Source organism: Macaca thibetana, chromosome 11 (assembly GCF_024542745.1).
Source record: "Macaca thibetana thibetana isolate TM-01 chromosome 11, ASM2454274v1, whole genome shotgun sequence".
NCBI lineage: Eukaryota > Metazoa > Chordata > Mammalia > Primates > Cercopithecidae > Macaca > Macaca thibetana.
The window spans coordinates 43,934,418-43,956,275 of NC_065588.1; the positions used below are offsets into that span (position 1 = coordinate 43,934,418).

The 21,858-nt window shown below is 37.0% G+C and overlaps 2 protein-coding genes across 4 annotated transcripts in view; one reads left to right on the top strand and one right to left on the bottom strand.

The window, feature by feature from the left end:
• The window catches only part of SLC48A1 (solute carrier family 48 member 1), a 1,155,028-nt gene that overhangs the window by 1,026,289 nt on the left and 106,881 nt on the right, over window positions 1–21,858 (top strand). The gene's annotated exons all lie outside the window — the stretch shown is intronic.
• Window positions 8,786–21,858, bottom strand: part of RPAP3 (RNA polymerase II associated protein 3) — a 71,527-nt gene continuing 58,454 nt past the window's right edge. Inside the window, exons 14-18 of the mRNA XM_050746895.1 lie at window positions 15,321–15,559; window positions 14,116–14,302; window positions 12,955–13,052; window positions 12,178–12,278; window positions 8,786–9,084 (exon numbers count right to left, since the gene is read on the bottom strand). Coding sequence (XP_050602852.1) covers window positions 8,999–9,084; window positions 12,178–12,278; window positions 12,955–13,052; window positions 14,116–14,302; window positions 15,321–15,559 — 711 coding nt within the window. The 3' untranslated portion in view covers window positions 8,786–8,998. The remainder of the gene's footprint in view (window positions 9,085–12,177; window positions 12,279–12,954; window positions 13,053–14,115; window positions 14,303–15,320; window positions 15,560–21,858) is intronic.

Here is a 21,858-nt window from a genome sequence, read left to right on the forward strand (position 1 = left end):
TGATCACAGAAGTCAAATACACTGAAGGAGGGTCTTCTGCTTAGGTAAACTGCCCATATACCTGGATCCTGGGATAGGCCTCCAGAATTGCAGATTCCAGATGAACCCAAGGCCAAGCCCTCTGGAGACCCCTGCAGTGTTAACTACAGCCTCCTCCAGAGCTGCATTCAGCAGGACACCACAGCAAGGCTTCATACACACATAAACCTTGGGTCTGTTATTGTTGTTTGGTATTTTGTCTATTATAAAATATAAATGGATATTCTAAATTTGTTTTAGTCTAATTGGGCTACAGTAACAAATCACCATAAACTGGGTAGCTTATAAACAAAAATTTATTTCTCATCATTCTAGATAATGGGAAGTCAAAGATCATGGCAGATTTGATGGCTGGTGAGGGATAATCTTCTTGCTATAACCTCCCATGGGAGAAGGGACAAGGCAGCTCTTTGGGGTTTCTTTATTAAATAAGGTCACTAACCCCATTCATGAGAGTTCTGACCTCATGACTTAATCACTTCCCAACGGTCCCACTTCCTAATACCATCACACTAGGGATTAGTTTTCAACATATGAATTTGGGGAGACACAGAAATTAAGACCATAGCAAAAAATTATATAGTAGGTGAACAGCATTTATTACATAAAATTACCCAGAGGCCTTTTTTTACTTAATTCAAACTCTAATTGTAAGCATCAGCTAATGGAGGCTCCCATATCCCTGAGGTGTTCCTACTTTAGGAGTGGTTCTTTCTAGAGACAGAATGTAAGGAATTTTGTCTCCTTGCTGCTACTAGGTTAAAATTACTGCTGTATAAAATTCAAAGCCGTCACAAATCTTAAAAGCCTTATGGCTAGACAGGCTGCCATTAAGACTAAATTGAAGTGAGGCTACCCATCCTCATGTTTGATGGGAAATAAATTTTAAACTTATATAAGCTCAACAAAACAATCATGTTAAAAACTATTTTTAATCAAGTTTTTTTGTTGCCCCAAATTATTATTTGACAAAGTAGAATCAAACTGATTGGGACAGCCTATATCATGTGTGGCTTGATTTTTCTTCTCTTTAAGTGATTACAATGAAAAAGTCATGAAGAGTGTAATTCTCTCATGAATTAGATTTGACAGTCCTGCATTAAATAACCACAGTAAGAGGTGAAACTCACTAATTCTAGCCTAATGTCGTAATAATCTAGACTGATCACTCAATAAATATTAGCTGAGCATCTGCCATAGACAAGGCCAATGTTAGCACTAATGACATCTAAGATGATGTCACGACCCTCCAGGAACTTAAAATCGTTATGTGCACACGTGAAAAATTAACAAATAAAAAACGAAGGGAAATGTTACCAGTCAACTCAAACTCTATCCCCCATGTCACCTTCCATAGTGTACAGAATTGCCTACAACCCCAAGGTCAAGTCAAGGTGCTCATGACTATGCTATTAATACATGGCCTTCACCTATGCTGATCCCGCCACCTGGATATCCTCCTTCCCACTGTGCACCTGGACCATCCTTCTCAAGTCTCATATCAAATGCTGCCTCTTCCTTCCCTGTCCCACCAAGTCTGATTCAGGGCTGCCCTCTGTGCTCTTTCCAAACCTTTATTAGGGCACTCATGACACTGTGCTGTAACTGCAGATTTATTTGACTCCCCAGCTACCCTGTGTGTTACTGAAGGGCAGAAGTTATGTCTGTTTTCTCATGCTTAATCCCCTACCAGGTACATTATAGACACTTAAGAAATGTTTGAATGAATGAATGCCCACAAGTCCTGTGGACTCTCCCTCCTACATATATTTTTAAAATCCATCTTGTCGGCTGGGCGTGCCTGTAATCCCAGCACTTTGGGAGGCCGAAACGGGGTGGATCACTTGAGGTCAGGAGTTCGAGACCAGCCTGGCCAACATTGTGAAACCCCATCTCTACTAAAAATATAAAACTTAGCTGGACATGGTGGCACATCCCTGTAATCCTACTTGGGAGGCTGAGGCTAGAAAATTGCTTGAACCTAATAGGCTGAGGCTACAGTGAGCCAAGATCGCATCATTGCACTCCAGGCTGGGTGACAGGAAGGCTCTGTCTCAAAAAAATAAAAATAAAAATCCATCCTGTCTTCTCTATACATCCAAGAGAATAACATATAGAATGGTGGTTGGGCATGTGGCTTCTGGAATCAGACTACTTGGTATAGTATCTCTGCTCCACCACCTGTTAATCAGATGTCTATGGGCAAATTATATAACCTATATAAGCCTCCGTTTCCTTACCTTTAAAATGAAGCCCTTGAGTGATTCTGGATCACTTTCAGAAAACTGACCTTTTTGTCACAGCAAAGGCCTTTCATAATCTGGCTCCTACTTCTTCACCATCTCCCCACAGCCAAGCCCCAAGTACCTCCACTGCCTGCAAATCCCTAAATGTTTCCTGTTTTCATACTCCTCTGTTCCAAGCTGTTCTACCTAAACCATGCTTTCCCCACATCCGCCTGGATTCTTTGTAATCCTTCATGTCTGAGACTAGATGGCTCCTCTGCAGAGATGCCTTTCTCAATCCTACCAGGTGAGCTTTGAGTCCTGCCTCTTAGACTTCTATCATTATATTTGTCACCCTTTTTATAGTTCATATTTCTTGTCCAATTCCCCCAACAGACTGAGATACTTCAGGGTAAAGGCTGTGGCTTAGCATAGCAGCTGGCACATAATATGTGTTGCTGAATTAAGAGTTAAATCCATAAATCAGAAAGCCCTTGGTCAAACACGTTGTCCCAATATTTAACTCAGAAGACGGCCATCACAAGAAGTCTCATAAGCAGTGAGGTGTCCTGCAGGCTGTGTGCACAGGTGACATGATGAGAGCAATGCTAAAGGAAGATTTAGCTGGCAGAGGCACACGGTGGATTATACAGGAGTACAGCCAGAGAGGCACTTTAAGGGTTCCTGCCATCTTCAGGCCATGAGGTGACACATGGCAGACACTGCAAGGGGAAAGCTCACTGGACTTCATGAGTTAGTGATTGGATGTAGGCAAAAAGAAGTAGGGGTCAAAAATAATGCTAAGGTTGAAATTTGTGTCTGAACCAACAAAGGCCACATTAAAAGAAGGGCAGTCAGGAGAGACGGCTAGAATGGGGCTGCTGGATTGCAAGGGCAATGAGCTGCTATTTACAATGCTGGGTTCTGGTCAGTAATAGCACACCAAGGAGTAACAGTACAGAACCAGGGAAAAAGACTAGCACTTGGGAAAAAGGAGAACAATTAAGAAACAAATTTGGGAGTTGTTAGTAGAGGTTCTGAGTAGTCAAGCTCTCACGGGAGAGGAGAGGGCCAAGGACTAGACACTGAAGTTGCAAAGAAAAAGGAGACAGAGACAGAGCTATGAGGAGGAGGCAAGCAACCAAAGGGTGAAATGTCACCAAGGCCAAGAGAGCCAACCAGGTCAAATGCTACAGGGGGTCAAGGACAGTAAGAACTAAGGGGAAAATGACTAATTTTACCATCACAGAACTACTGGGGATAGCCAGGAGAGAGACAGGATACAGACATGGTCAAAGGACCATTCCTCTAAGCAGGGAAATCCGGACTTGCTTGTAGTCAGGGGAGGAGCCTCAGAAAATAGAGGACGACAGGATACAAGATAATAGAAAAGAGAGAAGGGCATGGGCTCAAGGCCCACACTCTAAAAAAAAGGAGATATACATGCAAGAGAAAACAAATAACCTCTTCAGGGTTAGCTCTTATAACTCATACCTAAAATGAAAAATCAATACCAGACAGATCAAGCCCTAAAAAGGCATAAGCCTTCAGCTTTCCACAAATTTGACAGTTGAGATGTATAGACTGTGCATCCAAAACCCCTGGTGTTGCAAAAGAAGAGATGCTTGCTAAACACTCACAGGCCTCAGGGTTATGGACTGAGAAAACAGGTGATTTACCCTGAAGTTAACAAAGCTTAAGCCCCAGGAACTCTCACTTGCACAAGCCACTTCCACCCTGAGAGGGGCTCCAGGGAAGTGTTTACATGACTATGTTTTTGCAAACTACATTTTCAAACTAAATTTCAAAACTAAGATATTTTAACCACAAGCAGTCTAGACTGCTGTCCCTTTCCACTCTAACTTCCCTGCACCAAGTGTTTTGAGATCTAGACTATGAAGTAGCTGAGTGTTATGGAATATATTTACATTGTCTGCAGTCATTTCTGTACCAGGTTGAACTACTGCTCACCATCTCAGCATAGGAAGATTTTAGGGATACTCCTACTGTCCATACCATCAACTTTCCCAGTTTTAGGCCAGAAGTTGAACCATGATATAAATGCATTAGACAGTAACCAGCCCCAGAAGTACATGTGCAGTGGCAGACAAAATTTGTAATGTATGGATCCCGAAGCTAATCTGTGGAGATACTTCTCAGTCTTCAGACATGTATTGTAACAGGATGCTACCTGGATGCCTGGTCAAAATGGGAGATCTGCCTTGCCAGAAATATATACTCATATAAACCCTTAATCATATGGCTCAAATACAAAAGACACATGGTAGAGATTTTCTCAAACTTGGCAACAATCCTAAAAACTTACATGACAGAACCAATAATTAGTTATGAAGACAAAGCTTTTAAATTATCAATAACAAAAAACTTAATTCCATCACATGCTTTTTGCCAACGTCACCCTCTCTGTGCCCACTCTCCCCAGTCTGCTTTATGTGCTCCTTTTCCAATCTGTTAAATGTGGGCGTTAGTTCTGTTCCACTTACCCAGTCATCCTTTTCTCCTGATTCTATACTTCCAAGTAATCTCATCTAATCCTGAGACTCCACCTACATGCTTTTTAATGTCCAAACCCAAATCACCATCCCTAATCTATTTCAATGACCAAAGGGATCACAAATGAACAAATCCCAAATTGAACCTTTCTCTCAGCCACTCAACCAAACTTTCCACTGCCACATATGGTGTCACCCCCCGCTGTGGTCTATATTTCAGTGAATGAAAGCACTGTCCTAGGGGGAAAAAATCTAGGCACGACCATTAATGCTTCCTTCTGCTTCTCAACTTGCTTCCCAGTCCACACAGGATCACCAAGTTGTACAAGTTAGGAAGCATTCACATTATGTGCCAGGGATGCCGTTCACGCAGACCACAATGTAAAGGGTGCTCCTTGGAGTTAAGCCCTGAATGTGGGGGCCCTGAATCTGCTGCCAAATCTTGCCCATTCTACTTCCCAAATACTTCCCCATTCTGGTCACTTCTCTCCATCCTCACAGCTAGTACTCTTGTTCAGGACACCATACTCTCTTGCCTTAGGTACCCCAAAAGTCCTCTGACAAGTTCCCCTGTCTCTAATGTCCCCAGGCAATTGCTCTTTCCATAGTAGCCAAAGTAAATTTTATAAAATACAAATTTGAGAATCACCTTTCCATATAAACTATCACTAGTTCCGCAGTACCCTCAGGATGAAGTTTAAATGTCCTCTAGAATCTCAATCCTTCTTTCTTCACCAGCCTCATTTCTAACCACTATCCAGTTCCCACTCTATGCTGGAAATAAAACAAGTTTTCTCAAACTTGTCTTGCCTTTTGCATCTGTTGTTCCTGGTATTTCCCATGATCCCTTGGTATTACCTGTTTAGCATTTATTACACTGTACCTCTTTATTTGTATCCCCCCCATCCCATCCCACCTCCCACTTCATTGTAAGCTTTGTGAGGAAAGAATCCATGTTTACTGTATTCATTTTTGTATTTCCAGTGTCTAGCAGTGCCTGGCATTATATGTAGATTCAACAAATATTTGTTAAATTAATTAAATGAATGAATCAAACAGAAGTTTCATTAACATTAAATTTTTAATGTTTCTTTAAACATAACTCTGATAAACGTCAAACATTAAGAAAGAATTGTAAAAAGGTAAAATGAGCCTTGGTACTATGTTCAGAAACGCCTCCTGTTAACAGAGATAATGGATTTATATGTTGGAAGTAAAACTTTTTTCAAATGCATTAGCACAAATTGTTAAAATGGTGAGGACTTGGGTATACCCCATCAATTTATTAAATTGAGTGTAACTAAAACAAGAGTGGGAGGCAGCCACTAAATGATGGGCATGGCGCTTCCGCCAACAATACAAGAATAATTATGATGTAAATGTTGCTATCAAGTCAAAAGATATAATTAACAGTAAATAACTACATTTCCAGAAAGAAACCACTTGGGAAAGTACTGCTTTTGTACCTTTAAGGCAATAATATTACTATTATTAATAAAAATGACTGAGCACTATGTGACAGGCACTAATGTGCTAATACTTACAAGTATTAGCCTTTCTAAAAATCTTGAGGTAGGCATTTATTAATATTCTATTTCACATGAGAGGAAACTGAAGCTGAGAGAGGCTAAGCAGTATGTCCAAATTCACAAGCTAGTTGAGTGCAATAGGCTGTATACTCAGGTTATTTGACCCAAAAATGACTCTATTAACCACTATGCTATTTTGCAATAAGGCAATAATACGATAGCCCCTAAAAACTGTTCTTTATTCTGATCACTTTTAGGAAATGATGGTAATTGTAATAATAATAGTAACAGTGGTAGCTTACTATATACCCAGCCCTGCTCCAAACACAAAATGTGTGCATTTGTTCAATCCTCACTTATACCCATTCTACAGATTTCAAAAACAAATAGAAAAGTAACTTGTTGAAGGCCCTAAAGCCAGATGGAGCCAGAATTCAAACTCAAGAAGTCTGAATTCAGAGCCTCTGGTCTTAAATCACTACATGAAAATGTCTCTGGGGAGAAATCAGGCTAACATTAGAAATTTTTTAAAATTCAAATTCTACAGTAAATCTTGTGATCTGTATTTCTTCAGTTAACAGTCTCTACACAGGTAACACAACATAAAAACTGCAGCTGGGAGGCCGGGCGCGGTGGCTTATGCCTGTAATCTCAGAACTCTGGGAGGCCAAGGCGGGCACATCACGAGGTCAGGAGATCAAGATCATCCTGGCTAACACGGTGAAACCCCATCTCTACTAAAAATACAAAAAAATTAGCTGGGCGTAGCGGCGGGCGCGGAGGCTAAGGCAGGAGAATGGTGTGAACCCGGGAGGCGGAGCTTGCAGTGAGCTGAGATCAGGCCACTGCCCTCCAGCCTGGGTGACTGAGCGAGACCCTATCTCCCAAAAAAAAAAAAACTGCAGCCGGGAGTAGCTCAAATAGCTCTACATTAAGAGAAGACAAGACAGCACGTTCTGAACTGTTTTGGCCAATTTTTAGCTCTATAATCATGCAGAGAACACTAACCCTCTGAGCCTCCTTTTCTTACATTAAGAATGACAATAACATTACCTGCCCTGACTACCTTGTAAGTTTCTTCAAAGGATCATACCTTAGTCCATTCAGGTTGCTATAATAAAATGTCAAACTGGGTAGCTTATATTAATATAAACAGAAATTTATTTCTTACAGTTCTGGAGGCTGGGGAATCCAAGATGAAGATGCCAGCAGATTCTGGTCTCTGGTGTCTGGTGAAAGCCCACCTTCTTATTTGTAGATGGTGCCTTCTTATGTGTCCTTACATGGTGGAATTGGTGAACAAGCTCTCGGGGGCCTCTTTCACAAGGGCCGGCCCTCCTGACCTAATCACTTCCCAAAGGCCCCACCTCTGAAGACCATCGCCTTCAGGGTTAGGATTTCAACATATGAATTTGTGGGGGATATAAACATTCAGATCATAGCAGATAAAAAGCTAAAATCCATTGCCTGTTTATATATCATAATACATTTGACAACGAACAAAAAATAAACGCTATCTTAAGTGTATTGTAAAGCATTCAAATTATCCAAATTACAAACATATCTCAATAATTTATACCACAACCTGGAGAAATTATCTTTGTAAATAAATTATGATTACTTCTCAAACAATTCATAAGAATAGTAATATGTATAGTGGCAATAAAAATTAACAATATTGTATAAAATTGTAAACTGAACTGTCTTATTGATGCTGATAACAATTATAGGATGGTGTCCTAATATTTTTTAACAACTTGGTAGTCTCTAAAATTACACTGGTTTTACCAGTGTTTACACCATGCCAAAAATTTGCTAGGCTGCTACTTTAAACATTTACTTAATATGATTCTTGTGTCAAATTCAATTAAATTTTATAAGTATCAGTTGAGCACCTAACTATGTGCAAAGGTTTGTACTAGGTACCATGCAGAGTACAGCGATGAATAGAGTTCTAGCCCTACTTTCAAAAGCTTACAAATGCTACACTCACATCCAACACATACATATGGGCTATATACTAATTAGTACTTTAAACATTACTAATTTTTACATTTTTACACCTTCATTAGATTATCTGTCCTTAGCTGGTATGTAACATGGATATCATAAGGGAAAAAACCCTATGGCATTAAAATGTAAGAATACTGTGATACTTCAATTAACCTAGTTTGAAAATCTAGTTAAAAGTCTTCTTTCTTTCAACATAAATACTAAAAATGCATACCCTGCAACTAAATAACTTTATGTTACTGAATTGGCACAATAACATTAAAAAGTTTTATAAAGAAAGGATCTCACTATTTAACTTCCTCTATACAAAGATAATTATTCATATGCTAATGAAGCAGCTTTGGCATGTATTTACAAAAACTCATGAAAATATAAAAATAATGTTACATTTATGGGTCACTGAAGAATGTGTCTAAATTTAACATTTAAAATGACTCATACAATAAAATGCTGATCCTTACAAACATACCTCATTGTTTATATTTTTATTTTCAAAAAAACACAGAGTTCACTTGAATACAGTTCTCACCAGTTAAATCACAATTCACTTTATAGTTAATTAGGTTCAAAGATAGTCCTTTCCTGCTATATAATTTCATTTTCTTAAAAAGCAAAACACTGTCAGTAGAAAAAATTTACATATGAAAGTCGGAAACAATTATTTCAGCAAAAATGGAAATCAACCACCATATCTTTTCTTGAGTTCTTCGACAGAATTATCCTTCAATCCTGACTTGTCTATGTGATTAAATAATGCATGTGCAACTGAAAAAGAAAAAAAAAATCTCCATTTTAATCTCATTTTTTAAAAACCAAGCAAAATGTAAATTAAAAGGAGCAATCTGATTTGTCAAAAACATTTTACATTTTAAAACAATAAATAGGTTTATAAATTCTAATTCAGATGTTTAAAAAGCCAATCTGAGAATACAAAATTATATAGCAATCCAACAATGGTTCTTTCCAGAATATTTTGCTTTAGTAGTATAAAATTTCCCCTGCATTCTCAATATTAATCTTGCAGATTAAACTTAATTCATTCTGTACTACCTTTAAAATGTTCACCTTGTGTAACAAGTGAACTTTTATTTACTTAATATTTTTATTTCAATTAAACTGTTTTTCAAACCTAAATCATTTTATTTTAAAAGAAAACTTTACATCACTACTGCAAATGAAAAATAGCAATGACATTGATGAAATCACACTTGATAGGACATTTAAATATTTTTATATTACAAATTAAAACTACTAAATGTTAAGAATAAGATTATGAATTGCAAAAAAATTGTATTTACTACCACTATTCAGTCGACACTCAACATTAGGAAAACACTGTTATAGTTCATGCTTCTCAACGTTAAAACTGGAGAACTAGCTAACAGTTATTAATGATAATGGCAATAATAAAAGATAACAACAGCTAAGTATTTACTGAATACTCAGTTGCATGCCAGAACCATTCTAAGTGTTTTCCATGTTTAACTTAGCAGACAGTGGAAACCTCATCAAGACAGTACTATTTGTCAGCCAGTCTGAAGAGCCCACTTGCATTCTCGGACACCTTGAACTTATCACATTAGAGTTACAATAAATTCATTCATTCAACACACTAACACTGATGGGTTATTATGTACTAGCACTGAGGCCCAGAGAATGAGGTAGACAAAGTTCCTGCTGTCATGGAGCTTTCATTCTATTAGAGAGGGAGATATAATAAACATACACATAAACCACTGTCAGTAATGTATTATGAAGAGAAATAAAGCAGGGTAAGAAGAGAGAGGTTGATTGGGGGTTGATAAAGAAAGATGTCTTTGAAGCGGTGATAGATGAAAACCAAATGAAGAAGCACACAAGTGAAGATATGTAGGAAGATATCCTAGGTTGAGAGAAGAGCCAAACACAAAGTCCTCGAGGCCAAAATAAGTTTGGCAGTTTGGTAATTTTTTTTTTTTCTTTTGAGACGGAGTTTCACTCTTGTTGCCCAGGCTAGAGTGCAATGGTGCGATCTCAGCTCACTGCAACCTATGCCTCCCAGGTTCAAGCAATTCTCCTGCCTCAGCCTCCCAAGTAGCTGGGATTACGGGTGTCCACCACCACACCCAGCTAATTTTCTCTTTTTTTTTTTTTTGTATTTTTAGTAGAGATGGGGTTGCACCATGTTGGCTACGCTGGTCTTGAGTTCCTGACTTCAGGTGATCTGCCTGCCTCGGCCTCCCAAAGTGCTGGGATTACAGGTGTGAACCACCGTGCCCAGTCGGCAGTTTGGTATATTAAAAGCTATATAAAACCACTATAACAGGGCAGAGTGGTTGAAAAAAGAGTGGTAAAAGATGAGGTCAAAACAGTAATAAGAAACAGTAACATTTTTCAGGGATTTCAAGGAACATTTCTGGTTAACTAAAGCTAAAACCAAAACTTTTGGTTTAAACCCTCACTATTTTTTATATATATATATACACACACACACACACACACACATATATATATACACATATATATATATACACACACATATATATAATTTTTATTTATTTATTTGAGGCAGAGTCTCACTCTGTTGCCTAGGCTGGAATGCAGTGGCACAATCATGGCTCACTGCAGCCTCAACCTTCTGCGCTGAAACAATTCTCACACCTCAGCCCCCCGAGTAGCTGGGACTACAGATGCATGCCACCGCAACCAACTAATTTCTGTAATTTTTGTAAAGACAGGGTTTTGCCATGTTGGCCAGGCTGGTCTCAAGCGATCCTCCCACCTTAACCTCCCAAAGTGCTGGGATTACAGGCATAAGCCACCATGCCTGGCCTAAAAAAATATATATCTAAATTACATGTCCACTTCCCTAAGTATAATTTCAAAAGTATCTTTCTTATAGATTTAAAAATCATTCAACATCACTGCTAAAAAGATAAAGAAGAAATAAAAGAAGCCCACGTATGTTTAGCACAGGAGGTATTTGAAAATGATACACTGAGTTTTGCTAATTTTTAAAAATAAAAAAACAGACACACTTGTATGTGAATGATTTTTCTCTTTTCTCCTGAAACGAGTATAGTCCAAAACTCTGAGTAACTGAAGTTTCTGCATAGTGCAATTTTACTTTAATTAGGATTTTTCAAAACGGACTCTTTATGCCAAAGATTGTGATGTGGAAATAAAAGAGAAATAAAATTATTCAGGTTCATCACCTGCCACTTATTACTCCCTATTCTACAATCCAGCCATACCACTTTAAATTCTCTGGACTTAATTTGCTCTTTCCTGCCTCAGAACCGCCGCACATATCATTATTTCAGTTTAAAACTCTCTTGCCCAGCCTTTCCTCTGACTCTTGCACTTCTCTGAGAATTCAGCTAAAAGCAAACTCAGGGAAATTACCTCTCTCAGAATAGATCAGGCCTTTACTATACCTCACCTGGTTACATGGTCCTGCAGCTTTGATCCTTTACATACTCAGTAACAGTAGGAACTCAACCATTATACCATTTATTGAGTTTTCAAGTAGAAGAACTCAGACTATGGAGTTGGACTGCCTGGGTTCGAATCCTGGGTCTGGCTTCCTAGCTATGCGACCTTAGCAAGTTTCTTAGCCTCTCTAGACCTCAGTTTCCTCCTCCGTAAAAGGAGAGTGAAAATAGTACCTACACTTCATAATATTGTCAGGACTAACAATACAATTTTAACTGTTGTTATCCAATTTAATTAACTTAAATATAATTTAATATAATTTAAATATAATTAAATGTAACCTTATACACAGTAAATAGTCAATAAATGTCAGCTATTATTTGTTGAATGAATAAAGGAAAGTACAAAAATAAACAAACATGGGAAAACATTCATAGAACTTACTCTTCTTCTCTGTTTCTGACATAAACATCACTGCCATATCAAACCTTTTTAGTTCAGAAAGTCTTTGTAAGATTTCAAAGATGAGTGATGGTTTTTCTTTCCTGAAATAATCCAAATATAAAAACAAATGATCAGTTAAAAGTAGCTCATTTGTTAATAATTCTGTTTACTAACACAAGGCATCTAATTATACATAAATGACATCATTTTTCCCCTGGATACTACCTACGTTTTAAATGTCCAAATGAAGAGATTTATCAAGTCAACTGAAGAAATTACAATATTCTTAAATAAGAGCTTAGCACGGAAACTATCATTCTGTTAAAACACTGGTCACTTCCACACCCTACTTTTCTCTACAAAAAAATTAAGAGTCCTTTTTCCTCCCTTTTAAACTTTTCCCTTTTTATTGTCTGTACTTGTCATTTCCTTGCAACTTCTGTAACAATGAAACTTACAAAAAAGCTAACTTTGCTATATGCTGCTAATTTGCTATATACATTCAAAAAGAATGAACTCCCCAAATCATTGGAAATAGCATAGCATTATGAGAGTACAGTAAATCCTCACTTAACATCATCAATAGGTTCGTGAAAACTGCGACTTTATGTGAAATGGCATACTGTATAAACAAACCAACTTTACCATAGGCCAACTGATATAAACAAGACTTATGTTCCTATGTCTTAATCATTTTAATTAAAGTTGCAGTTTCCAAAAACCTATCAATGACATTAAGTGAGGACTTACTGTATAACTAAAAAAAACTTGACTTACTCAATGTAAAAGTCATGCAGAATTTTAATGATCTGGTTGAATACATCTGGATCCAGATTTTTCTGAAACAACTTAGGATACAAAGATGGTTCAATTTGCTTGAAAAATAAAAATAAAAAGTTAGACAATTAATTGATGGCAACACTTACAGATCACAAATTACACAACAATTGCTTGGGTAAAAATAGTAAAGAATAACTACTTTGGGAGGCCAAGGCAGGAGGATCACCTGACGTTGGGAGTTCAAGACCAGCCTGACCATCATGACGAAACCCCATCTCTACTAAAAATACAAAACATTAGCCGGGCATGGTGGCGCATCCCTGTAATCCCAGCTACTTGGGAGGCTGAGGCAGGAGAATCGCTTGAACCTGGGAGGCGGAGGTTGTGGTAAGCTGAGATTGCGCCATTGCACTCCAGCCTGGGCAACAAGAGCAAAACCCCATCCCAAACGAAAAGAAAAGAGTAACTACTATGCATTAGCACTTATGAATAATAATGGAGTCACATTAAAATGCAATTATGATAGAAGAATGAAAGTTACAGGAACTGCATGATAATCACTCTGTTCCAGTCACAGAAAAGTCTTATGAGTAGAAGAGATACACACCATCCTAAGAGAGACAGAAAACTTTAGAGGCTCTCAAAGAACACTAGAGATTTTAAAAAGTAGAATTACATGAGAAAATGTATTTGGAAGTAATTTTATATTGCATAATTATAAGGGAACGTTACTCTCATGACACTTGAAAAAGACCATGCTAATCCATTATTTGCTAAATTTCATAGGATTTGATTCTTTTTCTTAGAGCAAATATTATAAGAATGATTGCCTACATATTGCAAGTACTGCTCGGCTCACAGAAGACACTCAATGCATTTTAGGATTTTTATGAAGAATTAAGCTTAAGCTAATATATATGAAATTAGATTAAGTTATTTGAGACAATAGAATTTGGCACAGAATCTATTGCCAAAGGAGAACACCCAGGTTCCCTGGTTGTAAATATTTTTAAATGGTCTGACCAGGGTGATGTATTCTACAATAATTTCTACAATAATATCTTACAAAAAGCAAATATGGCACCATTATTATAAAGTGACAAAAGAAGTTCTCTGACCTTTTACTTACAACAGAAGTACTAGCTTCCTCTCTCTTACCTTTAAATACTGAAACAACATATCTGGAGAACTTTTCAATTGTCTGAAATCAGATTCGAGCTGGAACGAGTTTGCAGGAATTGGAGGAAGAACAGTTGTGGCAAACTGAGCAGGTTTTTGTCCTATCTCTCTAGTCAATTTCTCGCTGTAAGACTGACATACATCCTGTTTCAAATTGGCTTGAGGTCTGAAATATTTCAGAGGCATCAAACAGAAAAGAACCATAAATAATCAGCTCAATCAAGGAGACATCAATAAAAATTTTTTAATTTTTGATATTATATAATCTATTTGTATTATACAAGCATTCAAAATTATTTCAGCTAATAATATATAAACATTTTTTGGCAAAATAGATTAAGCTCTTGCAAATTTTCACATGCTGGCTATGTAATGACTATTCTACTCTGCTGGGCAGCTAGCCCATCCACCTTTTGAGTACACCATTTCTATATATTTCAGTTACCGTGTCACATACACTAATGATTTAGCCTTTCAAAGATCTAAATGATCATTTTCAAGATACTCCAAAAAGGAAGAAACGCATCTTCCAAAAAAAAAAAACTGCCTATTTAGTATTGTCCCATGATCTATACTATCACTTTAATAAAAGTACTATTGAAGTTCAAAGTTTACAAGAAAAAAACAACCTTTAGCAGGTTTGTTGAGCAGCAATGTAAAACTATGAGTAAGGTTTCCAATACCTCAAAATGAACCTAATTAGTCTGTATCTTCTATATTCTCATTATTAAGAAAAAACACGTAAACTATTTTTTAAATGCCAAATAAAAGTTAAAGTCCACAACAGTCTTAAATACTGATGGATGAAATAATGGCAATACATAAGTTTTACATTTTTGTGAAGCTTCCTTTAAAAAAATTAAAATTTTGCTGAACTAAATAAACTGAAATCCTAGAAATGAAAAATTTTAAACAAAATCAATTTTCAAGATACCTTCTTACCATCTCTAAATTTCATACTGTGGTTAAAAAAAAAAAAAAAAAAAAAAAAAAAGATAGTAATCATTCCTTAAGCAAAATCACCCTTACAATAAGTACAAATAAAAAAGAAAAAGCCAGAACCTTAAGTTAGGCAGTTCAAAAAATCAGCATGATGAGTACAAATCAGAAGTCTCAGTAATACCAATTCTCCAGTGGAATTATCCCATTCTAGATGATCATCAAATAACAGTATTTCTACTCACTGCAGGGATGAAGTATCACTGATTTCTTCTATTTTCAATACTTTTGCTCTTGGAGTATCACTTGTGGGAAAAAGGTCATCTTCGCTTGAATTCTTCTTACTTGTGGTGCCGGTGGCTGCTATTACATTTGCTAGATTATTAGGATTATTCTCTGGAGCAGCAGCAGTAGTGCTATCTGGCACATCAATAGTCTGTATCAAATTACCAGTTTCTTCAATAATAACCTTCTTGAGTGGTTTCTAAAACAATTAAAATCAATTCCTTAAATCAAAATATGAAAGGTTTCCTATTTTAGGGTCACAAGTTAAAAGGCTACAATGTTCTTACAGCTAATATCCCAGTGATTAGTAAATTCAGTTTGGTGGCTAGACAGATGTAGGAGTCTGATAATACAAAAATAAAAAGCTCGGGAGGCTGAGGCAGGAGAATGGCGTAAACCTGGGAGGCGGAGCTTGCAGTGAGCTGAGATCCGGCCACTGTACTCCAGCCCGGGCGACAGAGCCAGACTCTATCTCAAAAAAAAAATAAAAATAAAAAATAAAATAAATTAAATAAATAAATAATAAAAATAAAAAGCTATACAAAGCACTTATCCCAGGTAGGTCTAAACGAGGGAGAGAGACATGTATATGTAAATATATAAGGCCATAGGTATGTTTAAGAGATGAAAGCACAAAATGCTAAGAGAACACAGGAGGGAAGATAAACACTGGCATAAGGGAAGCCTTCACAGAAAAAGTACACAGGAATGGCAAAGTTGAAGGGTGCAGCACAGTCAGTGGGAAGGTGAGAGGTCCAGTGGGGCTGGTGCAAGGCAAGGCACGGTGGAGACAAAGCCTGAAAGGCTGCTTGAAGACAGCTTATGAAGGGACTTGGATGCCATGGAAGGAGTTTGGACTCTATTCTAGGGGCAATACAGCAAAGAAATTACCAAACCAACAGTAGTATTGTGGACTAACTGAAGGCAAGTGGAATAAGGGCAGACAATAACCAGCATTATGTATGGGATAGACTATCATTAAAACCTAAACAAATGTGTTTACTAGATTAATAGGATTATATATATAGTAGCTGGATAAAACTAGCCCAGGATTAAAAATCTGTCAAGTAATATTCACAAAGTTGGTAAAAGTAAACCCTTTTTTCCAATTTAATAAAGTAAATGGCTTTCACTGTTTATCTCGATCACCACACGTGTCATTTTCAACTTATGTTGATATTTAATAATATATTTATATCTAATAAAATATAACAATATTCTTCACTATATCATCATACCAGACACACAGAAATACACTGAGGAGCTATTGTTTCACCAAGGGTATTGAAAAATGAAACAAGTTAAGAAAAGCTTCTTCTAAAATTTGCAAATATTGATTAACAGTTGGCGCTATATACTTTTATATACATTTGAAATTTGTTTTGTTCTATCTTTAGAAAAAAGAAAGAAACTTTCCTCAATATACTCTAAGTATACATTCCAACAACACAGTTGAATTATAAATTGCAAAGTTATAAATATAAGAACTTCTGCTTCTGCAGTAGATATCAAACTCAATGTTAAAACCAGAAATTCCATTAACGCAGCTGAGATATGACCCAATGGTAATAAATGAGTGTTACTAAATGAAGGTACAAAAATGAAAAAGCTGTAAGAAAATTTGTAACAGAATCCTTCAAGCAGTTCTATTTTAAAGAATAATATTAAGTTATGGCCTATGCTTTGCTAAGAACTATATCAGCAACAGTTTTCATCAAGATACTGATCAAGAATGGATATGTCTATTAAACCTTTTCCTTGACAACAGATATGTAAATAATGATTTGAATTTATGAATTTCCTAATCACTGGTCTCTGCTAAGTGTAGACCTGGGGTACTGAGAGCTGCTGAGGGTCACTGATGACAGCTGGAAGGACTGTGGGGAAGAACAGTATGCTAGTAACAGGAGTAAACCATGAAAGAAACCACTATAGAAAGAAAGAATTTAAGAAAATATGAAAGGTTCAATTCATTCCTTTTTTAAATCATGACTCAGAAGTGTTAACATTTTATTTAGTTGTATATTGTGATCATTTAAAAAAAAAAAGAGAGAGAGAAAAGAACAAAGGAATAAAGAGAAAAAGGGACCAAACAGGTGAAGTTTTGACATCAGGAAACAGAAAAATGAAAAAAAAAAAAAAAGGAAATAAAGCAAAATAAGATATTTTAGCAGAGACTAAAGGATCAGGAAAACTTTCACTTGATACCATTCTCAGGGGAAACCCCAGGCCCAAGTTCACCTACGTCTCTGCTCTCCTACACTCTGTCTAGAGGTTTGCTAAAAATACTTCCAAGCTGCCAGCCCTTCAAGCACAGACTACCCTGGCCTAGCCTTCATTTCAATAATACTGAGACTCACTCTCTCTCTACTTTCTGTAGTCTTCCTTTCTTTCCTGACCACTTTCCCCAGTGACCAGGTGGTGTCACAAATATGTGACTAAAAAGGAAATTAAAATTCGTTTCACCTGAAATTGCCTCAACATTTACGCACATTATTTCCTTTGATATAATCTGGGAGTTATTCTCAATTTAAGGAGAAAAAGTAAGGATAACACAGGGATTAACTTGCTCAAGATTGCGAAGTTTTATCAAGTGGGGCTCAAATCCAGTCTCAAAGGCATTATACTAAACTGCTATCCTCTACTTTTTAAAAATAATGCCCACATTTTTTTTATCATGAAGATCCATTATAAAAATAAACAGCAATTTTTTCCCTCCCCACTGGGATACTAACTTTGTTGATTTTGGATCATTTACACAACGGTTTACCCCAAGATTTCTCATTTCCTAGAGGTGTTTTGTTTTGTCATATTGCCATAAGAGATTTAAATTCACATTGTATTTTCACAACTATTAACATAAATTCATTTTTAACAAGAAGGTGAACCCAACAAATTTGTAAAAGCTACTTATTGTATGTTAGTCGCAGGACATTACACATATCACGTGGCAATGTTTTTATAATTATGGACAGTGACATCTAACAAAGGCCTTCTGTAAACTTGTGAATTAATTTTTGTAAGGAAGTCTTACAAAGATGTAAAAGTTTAAACTATATTTAATATTTAATCACTTTTACTGAAAAGAACAGTAAATAAATATGTGAAAATGACCATAATGTGTGAAAATAACTAGATTTATCCCTGGCATACACAACACACACAACCAGTATTACCAAAAATACAGCTGTAATAGGCCAGGGACGGTGGCTCATGCCTACAATCCTAGCACTTTGGGAGGCCAAGGCGGGCAGATCACTTGAGGTCAGGAGTTCAAGACCAGTCTGGACAACATGGTGAAACCCCGTCTCTACTAAAATGACAAAAATTAGCCAGGCATGGTGGCAGGCGCCTGTAATCCCAGCTGCAAGGGAGGCTGAGGCAGGAGAATTGCTTGAACCCGGGAGTCAGAGGTTGCAGTGAGCTGAGATCTTGCCACTGCACTCCAGCCTGGGGGACAAGAGTAAAACGCCGTCTCAAAAAAAAAAAAAAAAAGAATACAGTCATATTAAATGCATTGGAAAAGTATTAAACTAAGAAATCTATTTGCTACTAACTACTAACTAGTACAAACGTAACAAAACAAACTTTCTCTCCTTTTCTGCCTTTACAAAAAGAGGATAAAAATACCTCCTCTGTCTTCCTTATGAAATTCTTATTTCTAATAAAGAAAACTGTTATGCAAAGGATCGTCTATGCATAACAGTTTAAGAGGGCAGGAAGAGGATCTTGATCAGTCAGGGGTACATAGAGAGGTTTTCTGAGGGTGATATCTTTGAGTTTTCTGACTTGGTGGTTTCATGGGTATTCACTTTGTAATTACTCTCTAAATCGTACTTTGTCTTGTGTACTTTACTGTACATTTCATAATTTACTTGATGCAAGGGTGTTTATCCCAACTTCAGAAAAGAATAGTAATAAAAATACAAAGACATTTAAATTCTATAAAATGCAAAACTGCTTGAAATTCCTTTAATATAAGAGAAATAGGTAGAAATATTAAAATTTACAGTGTTAAAATAGTCACTAAAAAAGTTACCCCAAAACGCTAAACACTGCTAAATTTCCCTCGTATGTCAGTAATCCTAGGAAGTATTTCTTAAAGATTCTTAAAAAAAAAAAAAAAGTCCCCAGGAAGACATTTCCACATTTCCTTTAAGAGTTAGGAGACGTTCCAAGATGGCCAAATAGGAACAGCTCCAGTCTGCAGCTCCCAGCGTGATCAATGAAGAAGACAAGTGATTTCTGCATTTCCAACTGAGGTCACTAACATCAAAGACCAAAGGTAGATTAAACCACAAAGATGGGGAGAAATCAGAGCAGAAAACCTGAAAATTCTAAAAATCAGAGCACCTCTTCTCCAAAGGATCGCAGCTCCTCGCCAGCTGGACAGAGAATGACTTTGACGAGCTGACAGAAGTAGGCTTCAGAAGGTCAGTAATAACAAACTTCTCTGAGCTAAAGAAGGATGTTCAAACTCATCACAAGGAAGCTAAAAACCTTGAAAAAATATTAGATGAATGACTAACTAGAATAAACAGCATAGAGAAGACCTTAAATGACCTGATGGAGCCGAAAACCATGGCACAAGAACACCATAACGCATACATAAGTTTCAATAGCCGATTCGATAAAGTGGAAGAAAGGGTATCACTGACTGAAGATCAAATTAACGAAATAAAGAAGACAAGGTTAGAGAAAAAAGAGTAAAAGAAACAAACAAAGCCTCCAAGAAATATGGGACTATGTGAAAAGACCAAATCTACGTTTGATTGGTGTACCTAAAAGTGATGGGAAGAATGGAACCAAGTTGGAAAACACACTTCAGGATACTATCCAGGAGAACCTCCCCAATCTAGCAAGGCAGGCCAACATTCAAATTCAGGAAATACAGAGAACGCCACAAAGATACTCCTCGAGAAGAACAACCCCAAGACACATAATTGTCAGATTCACCAAGGCTGAAATGAAGGAAAAAGTGTTAAGGGCACCAGAGAGAAAGGTAGAGCTACTCACAAAGGGAAGCCCATAAGATTAACAGCAGATCTCTCAGCACAAACCCTATAAGCCAGAAGAGAGTGGGGGCCAATGTTCAACATTCTTAAAGAAAAGAATTTTCAACCCAGAATTTCATATCCAGCCAAACTAAGCTTCATAAGTGAAGGAGAAATAAAATCCTTTACAGACAAGCAAATGCTGAGAGATTTTGTCACCACCAGGCTTGCCTTACAAGAGCTCTGAAGGAAGCACTAAATATGGAAAGAAACAACCAGTACCCGCCACTGCAAAAACATGCCAAACTGTAAAGACGATCGATGCTAGGAAGAAACTGTATCAATTAACAGGCAAAATAACCAGCAAACATCATAATGACAGGATCAAATTCACACTTAACAATATTAACCTTAAATGTAAACGGGCTAGATGCCCCAATTAAAAGACATAGACTGGCAAACTGGATAAAGAGTCAAGACCCATCAGTGTGCTGCATTCAGGAGACCCATCTCACATGCAAAGACGCACATAGACTCAAAACAAAGGGATGGAGGAAGATCTACCAAGCAAAGGGAAAGCAAAAAAAAAAAAAAAGCAGGGGTTGCAATCCTAGTCTCTGATAAAACAGACTTTAAACCAACAAACATCAAAAGAGACAAAAAAAGGCCATTACATAATGGTAAAGGGATCAATTCAAAAATTAGAGCTATCCTAAATATATATGCACCCAATACAGGAGCACCAGATTCATAAAGCAAGTCCTTAGAGACCTACAAAGAGACTTAGACTCCCACACAATAATAATGGGAGAATTTAACACCCCACTGTCAATATTGGAAAGATCAACGAGACAGAAAGTTAACAAGGATACCCAGGAATTGAACTCAGCTCTGCAACAAGCAAACCTAACAGACATCTACAGAACTCTCCACCCCAAATCAACAGAGTACACATCATTCTCAGCACCACATCGCACTTATTCCAAAACTGACCACATAATTGGAAGTAAAGCACTCCTCAGCAAACGTAAAAGAACAGAAATCACAACAAACTGTCTCTCAGACCACAGTGCAATCAAATTAGAATTCAGGATTAAGAAACTCACTCAAAACCACAAAACTACATGAAAACTGAACAACTTGCTCCCGAATGACTACTGGGTAAATAATGAAATGAAGGCAGAAATAAAGATGTTCTTTGAAACCAATGAGAACAAAGACACAACATACCAGCAGCTTTGGGATACATTTAAAACAATGTGTAGAGGGAAATTTATAACACTAAATGCCCACAAGAGAAAGCAGGAAAAGATCTAAAATCGACACCCTAACATCACAATTAGAAGAACTAGAAAAGCAAGAGCAAACAAATTCAAAAGCTAGCAGAAGGCAAGAAATAACTAACATCAGAGCAGAACTGAAAGAGACAGAAACAAAAAACCCTTCAAAAAAAATCAATGAATCCAGGAGCTGGTTTTTTGAAAAGATCATCGAAATTGACAGA